We start from the raw sequence: 18,601 nt of genomic DNA, 5'->3' as shown, positions 1-18,601 counted from the left end.
AACCTATAGCTGATCAATAGCACAAGGCCCAGAGTCTAAGTCCTAGCATGGGCACATGTACAACCACACACACACACACACCAGTTAAATTAATTTTTATAAAATAATTTAGTTAGCCAAGTATGTTCAAATACCATCATTTTATAATATATAACCAATATTAGAATACTGTAAATTTTCAACGGAAATCTTTTAAATTGAGTATATATTTCATACTCTGAGTATATATTAGTTGTTGCGAAATTTCTATGTAAAATCATTTGATCTACACTTTAGCTTCTTAGCAGTTACAGTTGCAAAAGGTAATTTATATACTCAAGTATGCTCCCAACATACTTGTTTCCAATAACTATACTAAGGACCAACTTCTAAATTATTTCAATTAAAAAAAAACAACAAAAGTTTAGTTCTCTATTTGCATCGGACACATTTCAAGTGGGAAAACCTATACATGGGATTATACAGCTAGATAATATACCAGCATTTAAATTAACATGAGAATAGATACATTAAACAAGCTTTTTAATATTCATATTTTCTCCTTAAATTCTTTTTGGTCAGAAGTAGAAGAAACTCATCACAGCCCAGGTTGTGATGATTTGATGTGTTTTCTTAAGTGATTTGATGTGTTTTCAAATTAAACATATTCCAAGAAATCTTCCTGATGTTTTACATACCACAGCCCTAGCCCCGGGGAGATGTAGGTAGGAATCACAGTGTTCTAAGATGCTTACAGGCTGCTGCACTAATGAGATGATGTCCACTCCAAGGGAAAGGGCCAGCTTGTGCAGATGCTCTACATGTGCCCGCTTTTCCTGACAGCGATTGAGGTACATCCTGGTCTCCTCAGCATCAGCCACTTCATTCAACTGCTCTAGAAACTCCAGTTCTGTGGATTTCATGAGATCTTCCAGCTGGAATTTAGAGAATTAACAATTAACTTGTATCTCATGTAAAGACAGTTCTGTAAAACCCACTTTCTGTAACGTTTTGTACTAGTGGTTGAAATGCTGCCAAGGCCACCCATAATGACCAAAGTGACAGCCAAATATATGTTACAATGCCACCTATCTAAACATGGTGACACTGATGTGTCAATTTTTTCTGCATATAAATGAAGAAAATATCCTTTTGGGTCCTGCCTTACACCCTCAACAAGATCTAGGTCTGTGATCTAAGTCAACCCAGAAGCTACAAAACACAAAAATATCAATACACTTCCAGTTTGTGTTAGTACACAGTAATAATTCTGATGTTGTTATGGAGGAAAGGAAACCAACAAGTAGTAGATTATGAGCTGTTAGGTACTTGGGATACAAAAATATACTGAACTTTATTTTCACCCTCAAAGAGTTTGTAGTGGAATTGATAAAACAAAAAAGTTATTTTTGTTAAAAAGCAATTAAGAATCAAGATGTTAAATTTTCCAGGTGTGTGATATAAATAATGAGAGTACTAGATTTTTTTTGTGTTGTCAGTTGTTGGCTTTGAACTCAAGGCCTGAGCACTGTCCCTTAGCTCTTTTGCTCAAGGCTAGTGCTCTAGCACTTTGAGCCACAGTTCTACTTCCAGTTTTTTGAGTGGTTAATGGGAGAGTCTCATGGGGACTTTCCTGCCTGGATTGGCTTTGAACCACAGTCCTCAGATCTCAGCCTTCTGAATAGCTAGGATAATAGGTGTAAGCCACTAGCTCCTGGTGCACAAGAAATTTTGAAGAGAGAATCATTCCAAGTGAAGTAAGACTGTTAGAAGGGATATACTGTTTAGAGAGAAGAGAGAAAGATGTACCAAGTAATTGCGAGTCAAGGGTTTTGAAGGTGGGAATATGTGTGCCATTTTTTAAGGCATTCAAGGTAAGTCTTACCTGATCCTTAACTTGGTGGAATTGTACCGTTTTGTATAGAATTTCCTCGTAGTCATGGATTCTCTCTGCCTGCTTCTGATGGAGTTGAATAAGGTCTGTCAGCTGTTGAGACTTCTCTTTCACAGGGGCTCTCCTGGCAATTAATGCTTCTGATTCCTTCATGATGAACTGGACCTCATCCTGCAGTTGCTGAAGCAATGGAAACAAGAGATTCCACAGACATTCATGCAATCCTAGACACTTAAGAGGCTGTGATCTGAGAGCCCTGTTTGAAGTAAGTACTTAAAGGCATATTTAAAAAATGTTATCTCCAATTTGCCAGAAAAAAAGCCACAAGTGGAAGAGTGGCTCAAGTGGTAGAGCATTAGCTTTGCACAAGAAAGCTAAAGGAGAGTTCGATGCTCTGATAACAAGCCTTAGTACAAACACACAAACACACACACACACAAAGAAAAAAAGAAAGTTTGATATGAGTTCATATGAACCTCTCCCAAATAGACACTGTGTTTGATCCTAGAGATATATTATTAAACCTTTGTCTTCCCAGATATTTATGAATAATGCAAGAATAAATAGTATGTCAAAGCTAAATAGTAAAAAATAAGTCATGTATTTCTATAGTACAAAAATATTCTAGAAATCTGCTAATAAATGTCTTTTAGCTCTTTTATGAAGCTCTGTACTGATACTTAATAGATACTAGATTCTAGTCTGATATTGAATACAGATTAGAATCAGATGGTATAAAAGACCAAGGCCAGTATAAAAATAAATCAGGGGAATGGCATGTGCACTATCATGAAAGAATGATCATAATGCAGCATCAGCTGAACAGCACAGTGGAGATGCAGCTTCAAGTGGTCATCCCATAACCCACAAATAGCCACCGCATGTCGGGAGGGATAACTGCCGGTTTAGCCAGCACTGCTCACATATCCCAGATTACAAAGTAGAATTGACTGGGGGTACAGAGCTTGAAGAAGAGGCAACTGTGACGTCAAGGGTGAAACTTGAATCAAAAGCAGAAATAATAGAAATTCTTGAGGCTAAGGAGATAATTTTCAGAAGACTGATTTGTATAGGTCTTCAAGTTCAAGTCAAGCACGTGCACACTAAATAGATACACATCACTCTGACAGAACTAAACAAACTTGGCAATGCTTCTTAAATTTGAGAAAGTTAACATAGTCCCAAACATATACAATTAAAAATGCAGCATCAATCTAGTATATTTATAAATACTACATTAAATTAGCATTGCAAATTAGCAATGGGCACTGGTGGCTCAAACCTGTAATCCTAGATATTTAAGAGTTTAAGATCTACAGGGTCATGGTTTGAGGCCATCCTAGGCAGAAAAGCGTGGTAGACTCCATCTCCAAACTTACCATCCAAAAGCAGGTTGGGGTGTGGCTCAAGGAGTAAAGCACCTGCCTAAAGTGTGAGATCCTGAGTTCAAACGTCAGTTTTACTTAAAAATTGTTAATTTAAATTAATCTAATATAGAATACATTTAGGGATTTTTGTGTCCTAAAAGTGTATCACTACACGACAAAATCATGGAGGAAAACAATTTTTTTTAAGTACGTCTTAAGCAAGCAACGCTCTTGTTAAAAAGCCAAAATTCAGCAGACTATAAAAATTACTTGGGTAAACAGTATCCAGTTTTTAAAATATTTTCTATTCATTCAAGTCCATCAACCTGTGTCTTCACCTGAAACTGAAGTTTCATTTCATTCCATTTTTTCCGAAGATCTGAAATGGTCTGAAGACTCCCTCCAAGGTCAAGTGCAGATACTGGCATAAGTACTTCCTGAAGAAGTTTTAAGTTGTGCGTAGTCTAAAAAAAAGGGGGGGGGGTTGGAATTATGTGGTTTCCTTGATACCTCCATCAAATGTATTATGACCCTTTGAGAGATGATATGGTACGTCACTAAGCTTTTCAATCTCCCCTAAATACTCACAATCTCCAGTGAGCTCTTGGTTCCAGACCATAAAAAGTCATTTGTTTCTCTTGCTTGCTTACCCCATTAGCATGGCAGTACATAACAGACCACCTTTTTTTTTTTTTTTACTGTTTGAAAGTGTATAATATAACCATATCAGTCTACCTACTTAATTATGTGACCATTACTACCATCCCTGTCTGGAAATTTTTCATTAACCCAAACTGAAATTCTGTTCCTATCTGTTCACTCCCTCCCTGCTTCTCTGGACCCCCAGTCATAGGGATTCTGCTTGCTGCCTCTGAATTTGGCTACAGGCACTTGAAGTAAGAGGAATTACACAATATTTACCTTTCTGTGTCTGGTCTATTTCATTTATTATATTGGTTCAATATTCTATCATGTTGCATGTATCAGAATTTTATTTCTTTGTAATGCTGAATAACGTTTTACATTCCTTTACTATTATTTTTTCTTCTGCTGTTTCTTTTTCTAGAGATAGGATCTAACCCAGGTGCTCAGCAAACACTCTGCCAACTGAGCTACCCACCCTGCCCATTCTCTTACCTTCCTAAGTCTCTCTTCAAACGTTCCCCACTGCTGTTTTACAGGCTGACTTGTCGTGGCATTAAGGCGCCAGGCCATCCGAAGGTGGCTAAGTTCTTCTCTTTCAGTCTTCTGCTTTTCCATAGTGTTACTCATTATGTGCACTTCAGTTTTTACATTTAGTATCTCATTTGCCTTTGCCTGTTGATAAACCATTTAATAGCTTTTCTTTGCCAAGAGATACAACTTTATTTTGCATACCATTTTAAGAGGCAAATCACAGCCAAATCACAGCCAACACAGAATTCTAATTAGACAGACTTTAATGTCCAAATAAGCCTAAATTTGTGGTGCCGAGAGGCACAGTGAGGTGCTCATATTATATTCACTGTTTGGACATTGAACCTGAGTTTTTTTTTTTTTTTGGCCAGTCCTGGGCCTTGGACTCAGGGCCTGAGCACTGTCCCTGGCTTCTTCCCGCTCAAGGCTAGCACTCTGCCACTTGAGCCACAGCGCCGCTTCTGGCCGTTTTCTGTATATGTGGTGCTGGGGAATCGAACCTAGGGCCTCGTGTATCCGAGGCAGGCACTCTTGCCACTAGGCTATATCCCCAGCCCCATGAACCTGAGATTTTTAAAGATCCAGGTGGTAGGTCAGTGATCTAGGGGGACATAGTAATAAAGTAATACATTCTGTAATTATGAGGAGCAAGATTCAATAGATTATAGAAGCTATTGGGCATTCATAGTGGGAACTACTCCAAAGTACATTACATATTATTAATAAGTTCAGGTTATCTTTCAAATATTATTAAAGGCTATTAAGAATGTAAGATTCTGGGAGCTGGGAATATGGCCTATGCTCGCCTCATATACCTGAAGTCCTAGGTTCGATTCCTCAGCACCACATACATAGAAAAAAAGCCAGAAGTGGCTCTGTGGCTCAAGTGGTAGAGTGGTAGCCTTGAACAAAAAGAAGCCAGGGTCAGTGCTCAGGCCCTGAGTTCAAGCCCCAGGACTGGCAAAAACACCAAAACAAAACAAGAATATAAGATTCTGTAATTTAATATTCACTAACAACTACAATCAGAATGGCACAATGATGTGAATGAGGTGTACCGAAGGTGAACTAGAGAGGGATTTGCTGATGTTTAGCCAGCAGGATCTAAGAAAAAGTGATTTTGTATTTGGCAGAGTTTGTATTTGGTCCATTCTAGAAGGTTAAATAATTTGCCTGCAGTTTAGCTAGTAAACACAGTGGTTATTTTACTCTTTTGTATGGCATGGAAAATATTGTGATAATCCACTCTAAGTAGTCCACTGGATAATCCATTTTCCACTTATATGCATGCCTGACAAATGGCCTTCTGATGTTTTTCTTTCCAGATATTTGGGTAGCATGAAAGCTGGTTCTGGAGCGAATTCTTGTTATTATTCACCACTATAAATTCATGAACTGGAATTTTTTCCTGCCTAAATCAATTTATCTAATCCTGATGATATTTAGATGAACTTTAAAAAATAAGTTGAAAATACTAGGAACAGCAACATTACCAAAACCAGAATGCTCACCTGAGCATGCCAGCTGGCCTTCTCCAAACCAAACTGGTTAGCGCATTTCAAAGAGAGTGTTTGTTTAAAAGCCTAGCAATCCAACAGATACAAAGGAAAAAAAATAACCCTGCATTTTACTTTCTGGATCACAATTTCATACTTCATATATCACTAAATCAATGAAGTTATCTTTATGTAGATATGAATTTTAATCAATAAAGATGATTTTATTTATATGATAATGAGAGAGCCTTTAAAGTGGTCATGTTTAAAGCCAGGTGCTGGTGGCTCATGCCTAGCAATTCAGGAAGCTAAGATCTGAGGATCATGGTTTGAAGCCAGCCAAAGCAGAAAAGTTCCTGAGTCTCTTATCTCCACATAATCAGAGGAGCAATGGTAGAGTACTAACCTTGAGAGAATAAGCTAAGGGAGCGTGTTCTGGTCCTTAGTTCAAGTTTCAGTGCCAGTACCCCCCCAACCCCTGCTCCACACACACAGAGACAGAGATCATGTTTATCACATTAATGTATAAGGGCTACCTAGATTTAGTAGTTAAAGTACATACTAATTTTAGGAACTCCAAATGGTAAGCTGAATACCACAATAACAAAGCTTATTTACATATAAATACAGATATGATTTGGACTGGGGTCCTACTCCAGACCTTATGAAATGAAAACCTGTCTACAACCTAAACATTCTTAACAAGGACTCAAGGACTTCTGTTTCTACAGGTTCAACTAGTTGATGGCAGAATGATGCTTCTGGCTTAGAACAACTAGAAAAGCTGAATCTATTCAGAAAATACCTCAAAGAAGGAAGCATAGAGCTGCTGTAGCAACAAGAAGGAAAGAGTCTAGCACTCCTAGAAAGGTACTGCAGAATTTATTGGTCTGTGTTTCCTACTGAAATCATTAATGAAATATATTGTAATTTGGTAAGAATGTCTTGACCATTAGGGGTCAACTAGATCTATATCAAATAATATTTATTGTAGTATACTAGGATACTAGGTAGACAGGACTTTTTTAATTTTTTAATTTTTTATATATATTTTTTATTATCAAACTGAATTACAGAGAGGTTACAGTTTAATACATTAGGCATTGGATACATTTCTTGTACTGTTTGTTACCTTGTCCCTCATTCCCCCTCCCCCCTCCCCCTTTCCTTCCACCCCCCCCCCCCAACCAATGACAGGACTTTTATTTTCTTCTTTTGACAGGTTTGAGAAAGGCTGTCATTATAGACTTAATAAAAAGATTATGAAGTAATGGTTTAATTAAAATATTATTGAGTTCATTAATGATTGTTTAAAATGGGCTAATCAGCTGATTACTTTATGAACTGATTTGTCAATCTGCATTTTGGGTATTTTTTATCAAAGAACTAATTATAGATGTACAAGGCTTATCTGTCAAGTCTGTAGGATTAAACACGGGATACAGGAACAGATAGATCCTAATTATTTTAACTAGATAAAATTGTATGTGCAGGCCAAATGAAACCAAATAAATATATACGACCCCATTTATATGAGAAATATAAATGACTGATCTAGATATAAATGCAGATGAATCTGACTTGTTGAAGTTACAAAAAGCAAAAACTTGTCTGGGTTTCCTAAATCAGCCAGGTAAAATTATTGCTAAAAATGTTAGTATTGTCTCAGGTTTCATTATCAAAGATAATGTTCAAACTTCACAGTGGCTTGTGTAGTTCTAGGCTACCCCAGGTAAAAAGGAGTTTGTATAAAAATGTATCAATAGAAAAATCTGGGTTTGGTAGCACCTACCTGTCATCCTAGTTATGGCAAGCAGTGTAAATAGGCAGATTACAGTCCAATAGAAAAATATGACCCCGTCTCAAAAATAACCCGAGATAAAAGGGCTGGATATGTGGCTCAAGAAGTAGATTGTCTGTCTAGGAAATGTGAAACTCTTAAGTTCAGTCCAACTACTACATGCAAAATAAATGAAAGAAAGAAAGAGGAAAGAAGAGAAAGAAGGGAGGGAGGGAGGGAGGGAGGGAGGATGCAGTTTGTTTTACACTGTGATGTTTCTCTTCATGTTTTGGTTGCATTCATGAATCATTTGAACAGGGGGTAGAAAAACCTGGCAAATGAGGTCAGGAGGGTGAGAGAAATTAAGCTAGATCATAAGTGATAGATTGTGTGTGTGTGTGTGTGTGTGTGTGTGTGTGTGTGTGTTTGGCTGTAGAAAAGAATTATGTTAGACATAGGAATTGTTTTCAATTTTAGAAGGAATTTCATGTGCAATAGAAATTAATATGAGTAACTTTTTGTCCCTGTATTGCTACAAAGGGTTAAAATATATATGAGGACATTTGTACTTAACATTTCAAATAGCAGGCTCTCTAGCATCTGGCATGCCCACAATGTCACGGTAACAGTTTCTTTTTTCTTTTCTTTTCTTTTCTTTTTTTTTTTTTTGTGCTGGTACTGGGGTTTGAACTCAGAGTCTTATGTTCTCACTAAGCTTTTTTGCTCATAGCTGATGTTCTACCATTTGACCTATACTTCTATTCCAGTATTTTACTAGTTAATTGGAGATACACTATCTCTGTATCTTATCTGAGTATATTGGAAACCGGGTATACTGGTATTAGAACCAGGAAATTGGAAGGGAATACCAAAATCGAGAGACACAGGATAAAAAAAAAGACAAACAACTACAAAAACAATACTTACAAACTGTTTGGTGAAAATGAACTGAACAACTGAACAACTCATGGTGGGGGGGGAAGGGAAAGGGAGAGGGGGGAGGGGGGAATGAGGGATGGGGTAACAAACAGTACAAGAAATGTATCCAATGCCTAATGTATGAAACTGTAACCTCTCTGTAATTCAGTTTGATAATAAAAATGTATATATAAATGAACTTTTAAAAAAATGTATAGAAGTTACTATATAATAATGACAACATATTCATTCCATAGAAAATGGAGCTTATTTAGTAAGTGATACTATCATTATTTATCTATCAAAACACAAAGGTTATATTTTAATAAAATAATTAATTGTTCAAAGCTTTAAATGAAGAAATCAATAATAGAACTAAATGTATATATATATTAAAAAGTCTTTTGAATTTTCTAGATCTCAGCCTCCTAAGTACCTAGGATTATAGGCCTGAACAGCTTTCTTAGGAAGATAGGTAAGATACCAATGGAGAGACAAATGTCCATCTTTAGAAAATTTTATAGAGATCTTCATATGGGTCAGAGGTGGACATAGAGTCTTAGGATATTTTGCATAGAACTTCTCTATTTAAAACAAATAAACAAAAAGCTTGCTAAAACAGAGGAAAAGGCTTCAGGTCAATGTTACTTTTTTGTGGAACTGAGGTTTGAACTCAGGACCTTGTACTTACTTAAGCAGGTGCTCTACCACTTGTGCTAACACCCCCCTCGCATCCCACCAAAAGGGAAAATGCCTCAGTATAAAGATTTATCCTGGAAGTTGTTTCTCACCACTGGAAAATCTGAGTGATCTTGGCCCATGCTTTCAAAATAACTTTGAACTTGGAGATGGATTTCTTATCTCCTTAACAATGTTGGCTTTGAACTAGAACTGTCCTTTCTTTTTAATATTTCAACTAGTCTTTCTGTTATAAATTAACATGAGCTCTAAAACTGAGAAAACATATAAATTTTGGGCATTAAGACTGTTCTAGGATGAATGAAGCTAAATGGAGCTTCCTAAACTAGCACTGTTGATTGATAGATGAACTTCTGAGATTAGGTTTGGACTTTGATAAGGCATCCTTACAGAAGGTATTGCCCATTTAATGTGATTCTTACCATATTTATTAAGTTAAGGAACTCATGCCCTAAGTCTTGGGTTACAAAACTCTTCTTTAAAAATAGCTGCCAGCGCTTATCTGCGGAGTCAGACCAATAGTTGGCCTTAGGATCATCCTCTTCCTTCCGAGGGATTTCACTGTGATAAAACTCCTTTAGGCTCTGAAACAGTTCCTCTGCCTAAAATACAAGAAGATAAATGAGAGTTAAGAACACTCCAGAATATATTTTTTACTGAAAAGGACATGAGATTCCAGTGAAATATTTTTAAAGTTAAACACCTTTTATTTAAAAGTGATATATTAGATTCTAGTAAAAGTTACATAAAGTTAAATTGAACTAATATTTTCAGAATTCTCTAAATAATTATTGAATATTGTCAATTTACTGAAAAGTCATGAGAATCTTGGTTGTTGACAGACAAGACACAATTGGTTAGTAAGCTGAGTTGTCAAGTTCATTATCTATAAGAACTACCTGTTGTAGCTTAAATTGTATTTATATATTATATGTTCACATACAGTAAATCTATACAATATGAGACAATTTGTATCAAAGAGCAGATGTTAATGTTTAAAGATAAATTAAACATCTCAAAAGAAAAATACATATGGAATCATGAAAAACAAATCAGAAAGAAATGTGAGTCAATGAAAGATTATTAGTATATAATGACTCAAAAGGGCATGCATAATTACTAATTTTCTGTGTAAGTATTAATATTAAATTCCTAATCTAATCTTATTAAGCTATATTACTCTGCCATGCTAAAATTACATTTCTCATTTGCTAATCAATGTAAACACTACCAGATTTTTTTCAATTATTCTCCTTGTGCAGAGTTTGTATAAGTCAAATGTGCAACAATAGATTAACAAGTAATTTGGTGGTTTAGAAATAGCACAAATCATTTGACACAAATTTTGTGCATTTTGAATAATGCTTAATAGCCAATAAAGCAATTCTAGAGAAGCTCATAACTAGTAAAAGTAATTAAAAATAAGAAACTTCAGGAACTACTCACTTTAAATATATTGATATCATCCTTACTTTAAATGAACTTACTAGGGAAAACTGTAAATAGCATTTAGAAACAGACATCCTTTCTAAATTACCATATTCCACTTTTTCATGTCTTTACATCTTGCTGATTCTTGCTCCCTCGGCACTGAATGATCTTTCCTCAAGTTTCTGCTCCTATATATACTTTTTTTTTTTTTTTTTTTGCCAGTCCTGGGCCTTGGACTCAGGGCCTGAGCACTGTCCCTGGCTTCTTCCCGCTCAAGGATAGCACTCTGCCACTTGAGCCACAGCGCCGCTTCTGGCCGTTTTCTGTATATGTGGTGCTGGGGAATCGAACCTAGGGCCTCGTGTATCCGAGGCAGGCACTCTTGCCACTAGGCTATATCCCCAGCCCCCTATATATACTTAATTGCCTAGTTAACATGCTATCTCTTCCATGGGGCCTTCTCATGTTCCCCAGTAAGAATAACCATTTATTTCTCTGTATACCCAAAGATAGTTCTGGAATAAAGAGACCAATAAACAGATTGCTACAACTGTAGATGTTTAATAATAACCAGGATACAAGTAACTAAAATAAAGAAGTATAATGTTTACCTAAAACCACTGGTGAAAACCACAGAGGTTAATACAAAAGAAATTCTCATTGAGACATGAGTTGGAAGACAGCGAAGCTAAGGTTGATTAGTAATGTCTACCAAGGCTCTTTTGGGGGTGTTGTGATACACTAAAAATGGAGTTCTGTGATGGTTGCACAGTTGTCTAAATATACTAAAAATTACTGCATAGTGGATATTCTATAAAAATATATCTAAGTCCGAGTTGTTTTTAAAGCCAAAGGATGTGAAGTGGATAACTGAATTAAGTAGGTTTCATCCGGATATAGATACCACTGTGTTTCACTTGTTTAAAAGTAGGGAGTTGATAAGAACCTTTTTTTTCTTATTTATTGTCAAAGTGATGTACACAGAGGTTGCAGTTTCATAGGTTAGGCATTGGATACATTTCTTGTACTGTTTGTTACCTCCTCCCTCATTCCCCCTTCCCCCTTCCCCCTTTTCCCTCTCCCCCCATGAGTTGTTCAGTTGGTTTACACCAAACAGTTTTGCAAGTATTGCTTTTGTAATCATTTGTCTTTTTATCTAGTGTCTCTCAATTTTGGTATTCCCTTTCACTTTCCTAGTTCTAATACCAGTATATACAGTTTCCAATGTACTCACATAAGACACAGTGATAGTGCAGGTACAACCACTGGAAGGGGATACAAGAGGATCATCAACAAAATAGCTATGCCCCCTATGAATGCATAAGATAATGCTAAGTGAAATGAACTCCATGTTATGGAAATGAGTGATAAGAACCTTTTCAATGCAAGGGGAGGTGGCACATGGCAAGGTTGAAAAAAAAAGATAAACTGAATAGCAAGGAGATAAGGCCTGGGGCAATTGAGCAAATAGAGCAAGAAATGTCACCTTCCCTTCCCAGGAGTTTACACATGAAAAAGAGAAAGGAAGATGATAGAGGGTCAGCTTCTGTGAGAATGGTACAATTTAGAGGCAATTGTAGACCAAGCCAAAAGGAAGCAATGGAAGAAGCAAATTAGAAAAATGAGAGGATAGTTGCTGGAGCTAGATTTTATTTATTTAATTTTTTAATCTGGAGATAAATTTTAAAGAATGTAGGGACATAGAGGGAGGGAGTGATTACTGATCAGGAATAGGTGTGTCACTTTATTGAAGCTAGAGGAGAATGGGTAAAATAGGCCAATAGATTTGGAAACATAAAGAAGCCAATCCTGTGAGGCTTAGTGGCCTCATTTCATTTAGAGGTTTGTGGTGAAGGCTTCAGCTGAGATTTAGGGGATGGAAGCTGGGGTAAGATATTTGAAAATCACTACTGATATGGGCCAACTAGGAAGCATATGGAGGACCCAGATGAGACAGACCCATAAAAGTGTAGCAGCACCTACCAGTCAGCACAATTGTATGATTTTTCTCCATGAGCGTCTGCAAGCTTGGAAAGAGAAGCTGAGTAAACGGAGCATTGGACTGATGGAGGGTTGGACTGACTGAGTGTTGGTAGTTGGCAGGTTTAGTCCCCATGGAGGGCAGGGAGTGGAGTGGATGGAGTGTGGAATGGAAATGAGTAAAAGGCTGATGAGGCTAAAAGGGAATATGCCAGAGGCATATGAGAGTAATAGTTTGCCAGGCTTAGAAGGCTAGGAGGCTCTGCCAGGTAGGTAAACAGACGTCGTGAAGGCTGGTAAGCTAAGGACATGAGGAAAGTGTTGTTTATGAAGCTGAAGCTCACAGCCCTTTGGAGGCCTGAGTGGGCCAGGGAAGTGGGTGCCTAATATGGGATGCCAAGTAGGAACACTTTTTGGCAACAAAGATGCAGAAAGCGAGCACTTCTTTGCAGTGTCTATATTGTTTTGAGCCCCCAATAAAAATATTCATCCACAGGAGGATCTTATCAGGCCCATTAGATTTCAGTGTGAAGAATTAAAAGAAAGTAAAAAGTGACAGATGATTGATGGAAGTTGTAGAAAGCACACAATAGGTCCCTAAGATTCCAGGGGCTGGGCAGGGACCTCTGTCAGAGTGGCAAGAATTTAGATCAGACAGAGGAGACAGGATAGTGTGGTGGGTGAGAGGAGGTGAAGGTAGTAGGAGGTAATGGGAAGATTGAAATCAAGCAAGCCACTAACTTTGAGTGTTGCTCTAACTGAGTGACGCTTGCTGGATCTAGCTCTCACAAAACCAGCAACCATCTCTCCAACTAGGCCAGCATCCATCACTCTGACTATATGGTACACTGGGATCAGGATTAAATAAGCCCCAAAATACTTTTGTTTATTTTATTACTGATGGTTATCTTCAAGAAATTGATCTTTAGCTGAGCACCAGAGGTTCAAACCTATAACCCTAGCTACTCAGAAGGCTGAGATCTGAGGATTTCAGTTCAAAGTGATCTCCAATTTCATACCAAAAATAGCTGGAAGTAGAGTTATGGCTCAAGATATAGAACAGTAGCCTTGAGAAAACAGATCAGGAACAAGACCCATGCCTTGAGTTCAAGCTCCGAAACAGCACAAAAAAAAAAAAAAGAAAGAAATTGATCTTGAGAGGAAAAATCTTGTGTGACCATTAAACATTATCTCCTTTTCAAATTAAAGCCTCAGAGAAAGTTCAGAGAGGCAATATTTTAAAAGGCATTAAATAAGAAAGATGAAATATTTAACCAGTAAACTGTATTTCTCAATTCTATGAACACTAATATCTTAGTATTCAGTGATCCATGGATTAGAAGATAACATTTTCAGAAAATTTTGTTTGATGTTGAGGTTATGGAAAGTATTTGTAAACATATTAAAAACTGCAACACTTCCTTTGTATGTACAGTTACACATATATCTGTATTATTTTTAGTGAGACAACTTATTCTTTGAGGTTTTGTGTCATGCTTTGGGGCACAAAGGGCCTGAAAGTGAAGGGATGCACCAGAAAGGAAAACCTCTATAGAATTTTCTACCTGGGGAGGAGGCCTTCTATCACACAGAAAGCAAGGATGACCAGAGGCAGGCCAGCTCGTCATACCATACCTCTTCTGATGACTTTAGAAATGCCACATAAATTTGATAGACTTGTGACCTGAAGTTGACATGTTGGCCAAGTATATGTAGTTCTTCTTCTAGCCATTTAGCTTTAAAAGAAAGTGATGGTGCTTCATTAGGTTGAAATTCATTTTTCTCTGTCAGCATTCTTCTAGCTGCTTCTAAGGCATGTGCTGTGTCCTATGAAAGTGAAGCACAGGAGGTCAGCAGCTGACAGGAGCATCATGTACAGTCACACTTCATTACCCTTCTGCACATCGATCTATTACCAGTCTTAATTGAACTAGAGCAAGAATTTCCTTAATAAAAGAAAAGGACACTTTGAAAACTCCAAAAAGAACAAAAAAGGCCTTTGAAGACAAAATATGCAATGTATATATGCGAGAATGGAGCCATGTAATGGGAGTAATGGAGGATTTGGAGATAGGAGAGAATGAAGAAAAGAGTGACATCAATCAAGATGCTTTGTACTCAGAAATTATGTTGAATTGAAGCTCTTTTGTACAACTAAAGACAATAAAAACTTTTTTTAAAAAATGAAAACCATCTCAACTCCTGTGGCTGTGTCAGGTGCATTCTTACTTACTGTGTCACTATTAGAACAAAGATTGTTTGGTGCATCAGTGGTTTTAAAAGAAGAAAAATGGCAGGAATATTTTAAATAATTATGCATATGAATTGTTTTGTGAGGCTGAGCAATAGCTCTAATAAATTCTTAAACTAATTTTGTTCAGGCATCCATGGCTCATGCCTGTCAGTTACTCAGGAGGCTGAGATCTGAGTACTTCAGTTCCAACTCAGGCAGGAAAGTCCAGGGGAATCATATCTCTAATTAACCAGCAAAACCCAGAAGTAGAGTTTTAGCTTCACTGAAGCTGGCTCCGTCAAGTGCCAGCTTTGAGGGAAAAATTTAAGGAACATTGCTCAGACTTGAATTCAAGCCTCACTACTCATACATAGAAACACAGACACACACAGATACAGCCACCACCCTACACACACACACACACACACACACACACACACACACACACACACACACACACACCTAATTTTGTTACAGAAAATAGGGCAAATCTGCAAAATATGTCCACTCATCCTGGTTCACGAGATGGATTTCTAAACCTAAAGTCCTATAGCTTTGAGACTTAAGAACTAGAGGCTTCTGACTAGAAGCTTTCAAAGGCAGAGAGGCCCATTGTTCCAGATGCTGAAGGCAAAAAGTTACTGCTCTGGAAGCCCCTTGGTCACAGTTACAACTCTTAAGCTTTAGGATGCAAAACCCTTCTCTCCTCAACCCCTGGTGGGTCTGTCAAATTCTTCTAGCCAGTGAGGCTTTTGCTTCTACCTATGCTCTTCATAGTCTCTGAGCTTCTCAGTACTTCAAACTTCCCTAGCTTCTCACAGATGTCTTGGCTTCTTGCAGATTCTGTCCTTAGTTACTCCCTCCAAGTTTCAGCTGCTTCCTGGGTTTACAGTTCTGAGGTTCAGCTGTTTGGGCCTCTATGTCTCGGTGGCATTGGAACTTTAGCTCCTACTGACTATGGAACTCTTCAGTTTAGTGTGTGTGTGTGTGTGTGTGTGTGTGTGTGTGTGTATGAATTTGTCTTGTACAAAATCACAAATAATCTTAGAGAAGTATTCTCTTTGCCTCCTCTAGGTATTTCCAAAAGCAGTTTTAGTATTGCTCAGGCAAGACAAAGCCAAATGAGTGTTTAATACTAGGTTGTAATGTACCATTAATTATGTAATTTAGACACAGTACTTTATACTTGCAATTCTTAAGGGAGGATTACGTTTTAGACATGAAAAACTTTAAAATATTTATAAAATCATTGATATAATAATAGTTATTATTTTGCTTACCTTAGTTTGGATATCTAGTTCTAGATACTTATTCAAAATCTTCTCTGATTCAGAAAGGCTGGAACTAATATCCATTGCATTGAAAAGTACCGGACTGATTTTCTGAATTGATATTTCTACCTTTAATAAAAATATATTATAAAGTCTTAAGTAGAAATGTAATTAGTCAGAAAGAGAATGGGGATTGGTAGAAGGTGGGGGGTACAAGAGAGGGCATGGGAGATGAACCTGATCGAAGAATATTCTATGCATATGTGAAAATGGCATAATGAAACCCATTGTTTTGCCTAAGGGATACACAAACTGAAAAATACCAATACAAAAGGGAGTATATTACAGTCCTAATAGATAGATAGCTAAAGAGCAATAGTGAACTACAACTGTCATGTCCAATTTTAAGCTAATGTGGAACATAAATGTCTAGACCAATGCATCCCTATCCTCCCTCCATCCTCCCTCCCTCGTCACAGCTGGTAAACCATCTCTGATCCCCAAATGAGAAATTTACATTTCATTATGTGAAACTACCTTCCTTAGGAAATCCTCCACGGAGGCTGCTAATTTCTGCTTTTTAAGAGCAAATTCTTTGTGCGCAGAGCACTGTTCTATCAGATGATCCACTTGTCTCTGAAGGCAAACCACCGTCTCATGGATACCAGTCACCTGTGGGCTGAATGCAACAAACTTAACTGTGAGTTCACTTGACCTTGACATAGAAACCTCAGGAAGAGGGAACATTTGAAAACAGAACTTCTCTTTTCCTGTGAGATATGACTTGGTAAAAGTTAAGATAATAGAAATTAAACAGTTATACTAGTATAACAGGTATCAAAGCCAAATTATACCCTTTTGCTGACAGTCATTCCTCAGGGGAAACAATAAATTATGCTCTTTTCTAAAGGTTTACTTTTTAATATTTCCCTAAGATACATTTGAGAACCTTATGGCAAAGACAGCATGCTTGCCAAGATTTTCCTAAGGGTATTATTTAAAAGCTTCGTTTATCTAAAGATGCTCTTTGAATAGAAATGTGAATCAGCCAATTAACAAAGCATTTGCTAACCTGATAGGTTGAAATATTTATATAACACTAGGGTCCCTGTTCTCAGTGTGTATGAGGACTAAATGCTGTATTCATTAGATGAAATCAACTCATCCCCAAACATTAGGTATTATACATACTTGTTCATGTACAGGAAATCAAGAATCATATTTTTTTTTCTTCTGGTGGTCTCATGACACAAAGAAATGTGACAAATGACCTCATAAAAAGTTTTCCCTTTAAATCAATGAATAAATGAATTGGAGTACTCTTTATGACCAGCTCCAAGTTAAGCATGATCACAATGAAAGAATACCCTTGATGGAAAGAGCACGTTTAAACTGTCTAAGCCATCCCTACAACAGAACCTGGCCTCCTATTTAAGAAATTGCACTTTAGTTTTTCATCAGTCATCTCCTTCAAATACTAATAAAGATCAACAATAAAAAAAATCTTAGAATGACACACAGATTTCAGTAATTTTAACTCAAATAATTTATCTGTGACTGTTAAACATGAACTTAATTAGTAATAAAATGGAGGCAAACTTCCAAAGGACTGACAAGGGAAGCAGCCTCTTTGATATGATAATTGGGAAACTACACAGGGGAGAAACACTCAGCTATGTCTTGTCAGGACCACAAGGGTCCCAGATAAGTGTGAAGGAAGGACAATATGCAAACCAGTCTGAGAAATCTTATTTCTACCATACAATGTTCTGCCAGGGTTACATCTGAACAAGTAGTTTTGCACTTAAATACTCAGAAATAATGTAAAGCATAATAAAAACATTGTAAGATTTTTAGAAACAATTCTTCATGATACAGAATGCTACAGATTCTATACAAGTGGTATATTTGGAAATACTACTGTTGTCTTTTGAATAGAAAACGGACTAAGGTATTTTAATACCAAGAAGACCCTTTAAAGACACGCTGTCCTGTCTACTGTGGGTTTCAAGTTTTCTGTAGAATAGGGGAAAGTGTGAAATGAGAAAGATAAAATGTGAATAATCAGTGCTATGGAAAGAAGGTACAGAGGACAAAGCTTGTGGAAAAAATTTCAAGCATGCAGAAAAGATGTCTAGAAGTGAGATAAAAGGCAATTGCAATTTGGACATGATAAGCAAAATTGAGAAATATAAACTTGAGTTTCAAAGAAAAATTCAACAACCAAGATGAATGATACTGCCTTTTCTGTGTTTCCCTCCAGTCCCCAGAATGTGCCTTACTTCCACTACATTCGTATATGAATTTACTAGCCCAACTTAGATTAGGGAACGATGGGACCCCCAAAAAGGATCTAGTAGACTCTATATTTTTAATA

The 18,601-nt window shown here is 37.0% G+C and overlaps 1 protein-coding gene across 5 annotated transcripts in view; it reads right to left on the bottom strand.

Annotated features, from left to right (window-relative positions):
* Ccdc141 (coiled-coil domain containing 141) overlaps positions 1-18,601 on the bottom strand; it is a 172,527-nt gene that overhangs the window by 41,846 nt on the left and 112,080 nt on the right. For 2 of the 5 annotated variants that reach the window (XM_048345160.1, XM_048345161.1), the window contains 8 exons: positions 16,762-16,903; positions 16,234-16,353; positions 14,356-14,547; positions 9,732-9,911; positions 4,378-4,557; positions 3,579-3,704; positions 1,865-2,053; positions 735-914 (listed from right to left, as the gene is read on the bottom strand). In XM_048345160.1, the coding sequence (XP_048201117.1) occupies positions 735-914; positions 1,865-2,053; positions 3,579-3,704; positions 4,378-4,557; positions 9,732-9,911; positions 14,356-14,547; positions 16,234-16,353; positions 16,762-16,903 (1,309 nt within the window). The remainder of the gene's footprint in view (positions 1-734; positions 915-1,864; positions 2,054-3,578; positions 3,705-4,377; positions 4,558-9,731; positions 9,912-14,355; positions 14,548-16,233; positions 16,354-16,761; positions 16,904-18,601) is intronic. The other 3 variants (XM_048345162.1, XM_048345163.1, XM_048345164.1) reach the window with 3 other exon arrangements.

Source organism: Perognathus longimembris, chromosome 4 (genome assembly GCF_023159225.1).
Source record: "Perognathus longimembris pacificus isolate PPM17 chromosome 4, ASM2315922v1, whole genome shotgun sequence".
NCBI classification, from domain to species: Eukaryota; Metazoa; Chordata; class Mammalia; order Rodentia; family Heteromyidae; genus Perognathus; species Perognathus longimembris.
The sequence above is the reverse complement of the archived record's forward strand: the minus strand, read 5'-3'. Positions and strand labels throughout refer to the sequence as shown.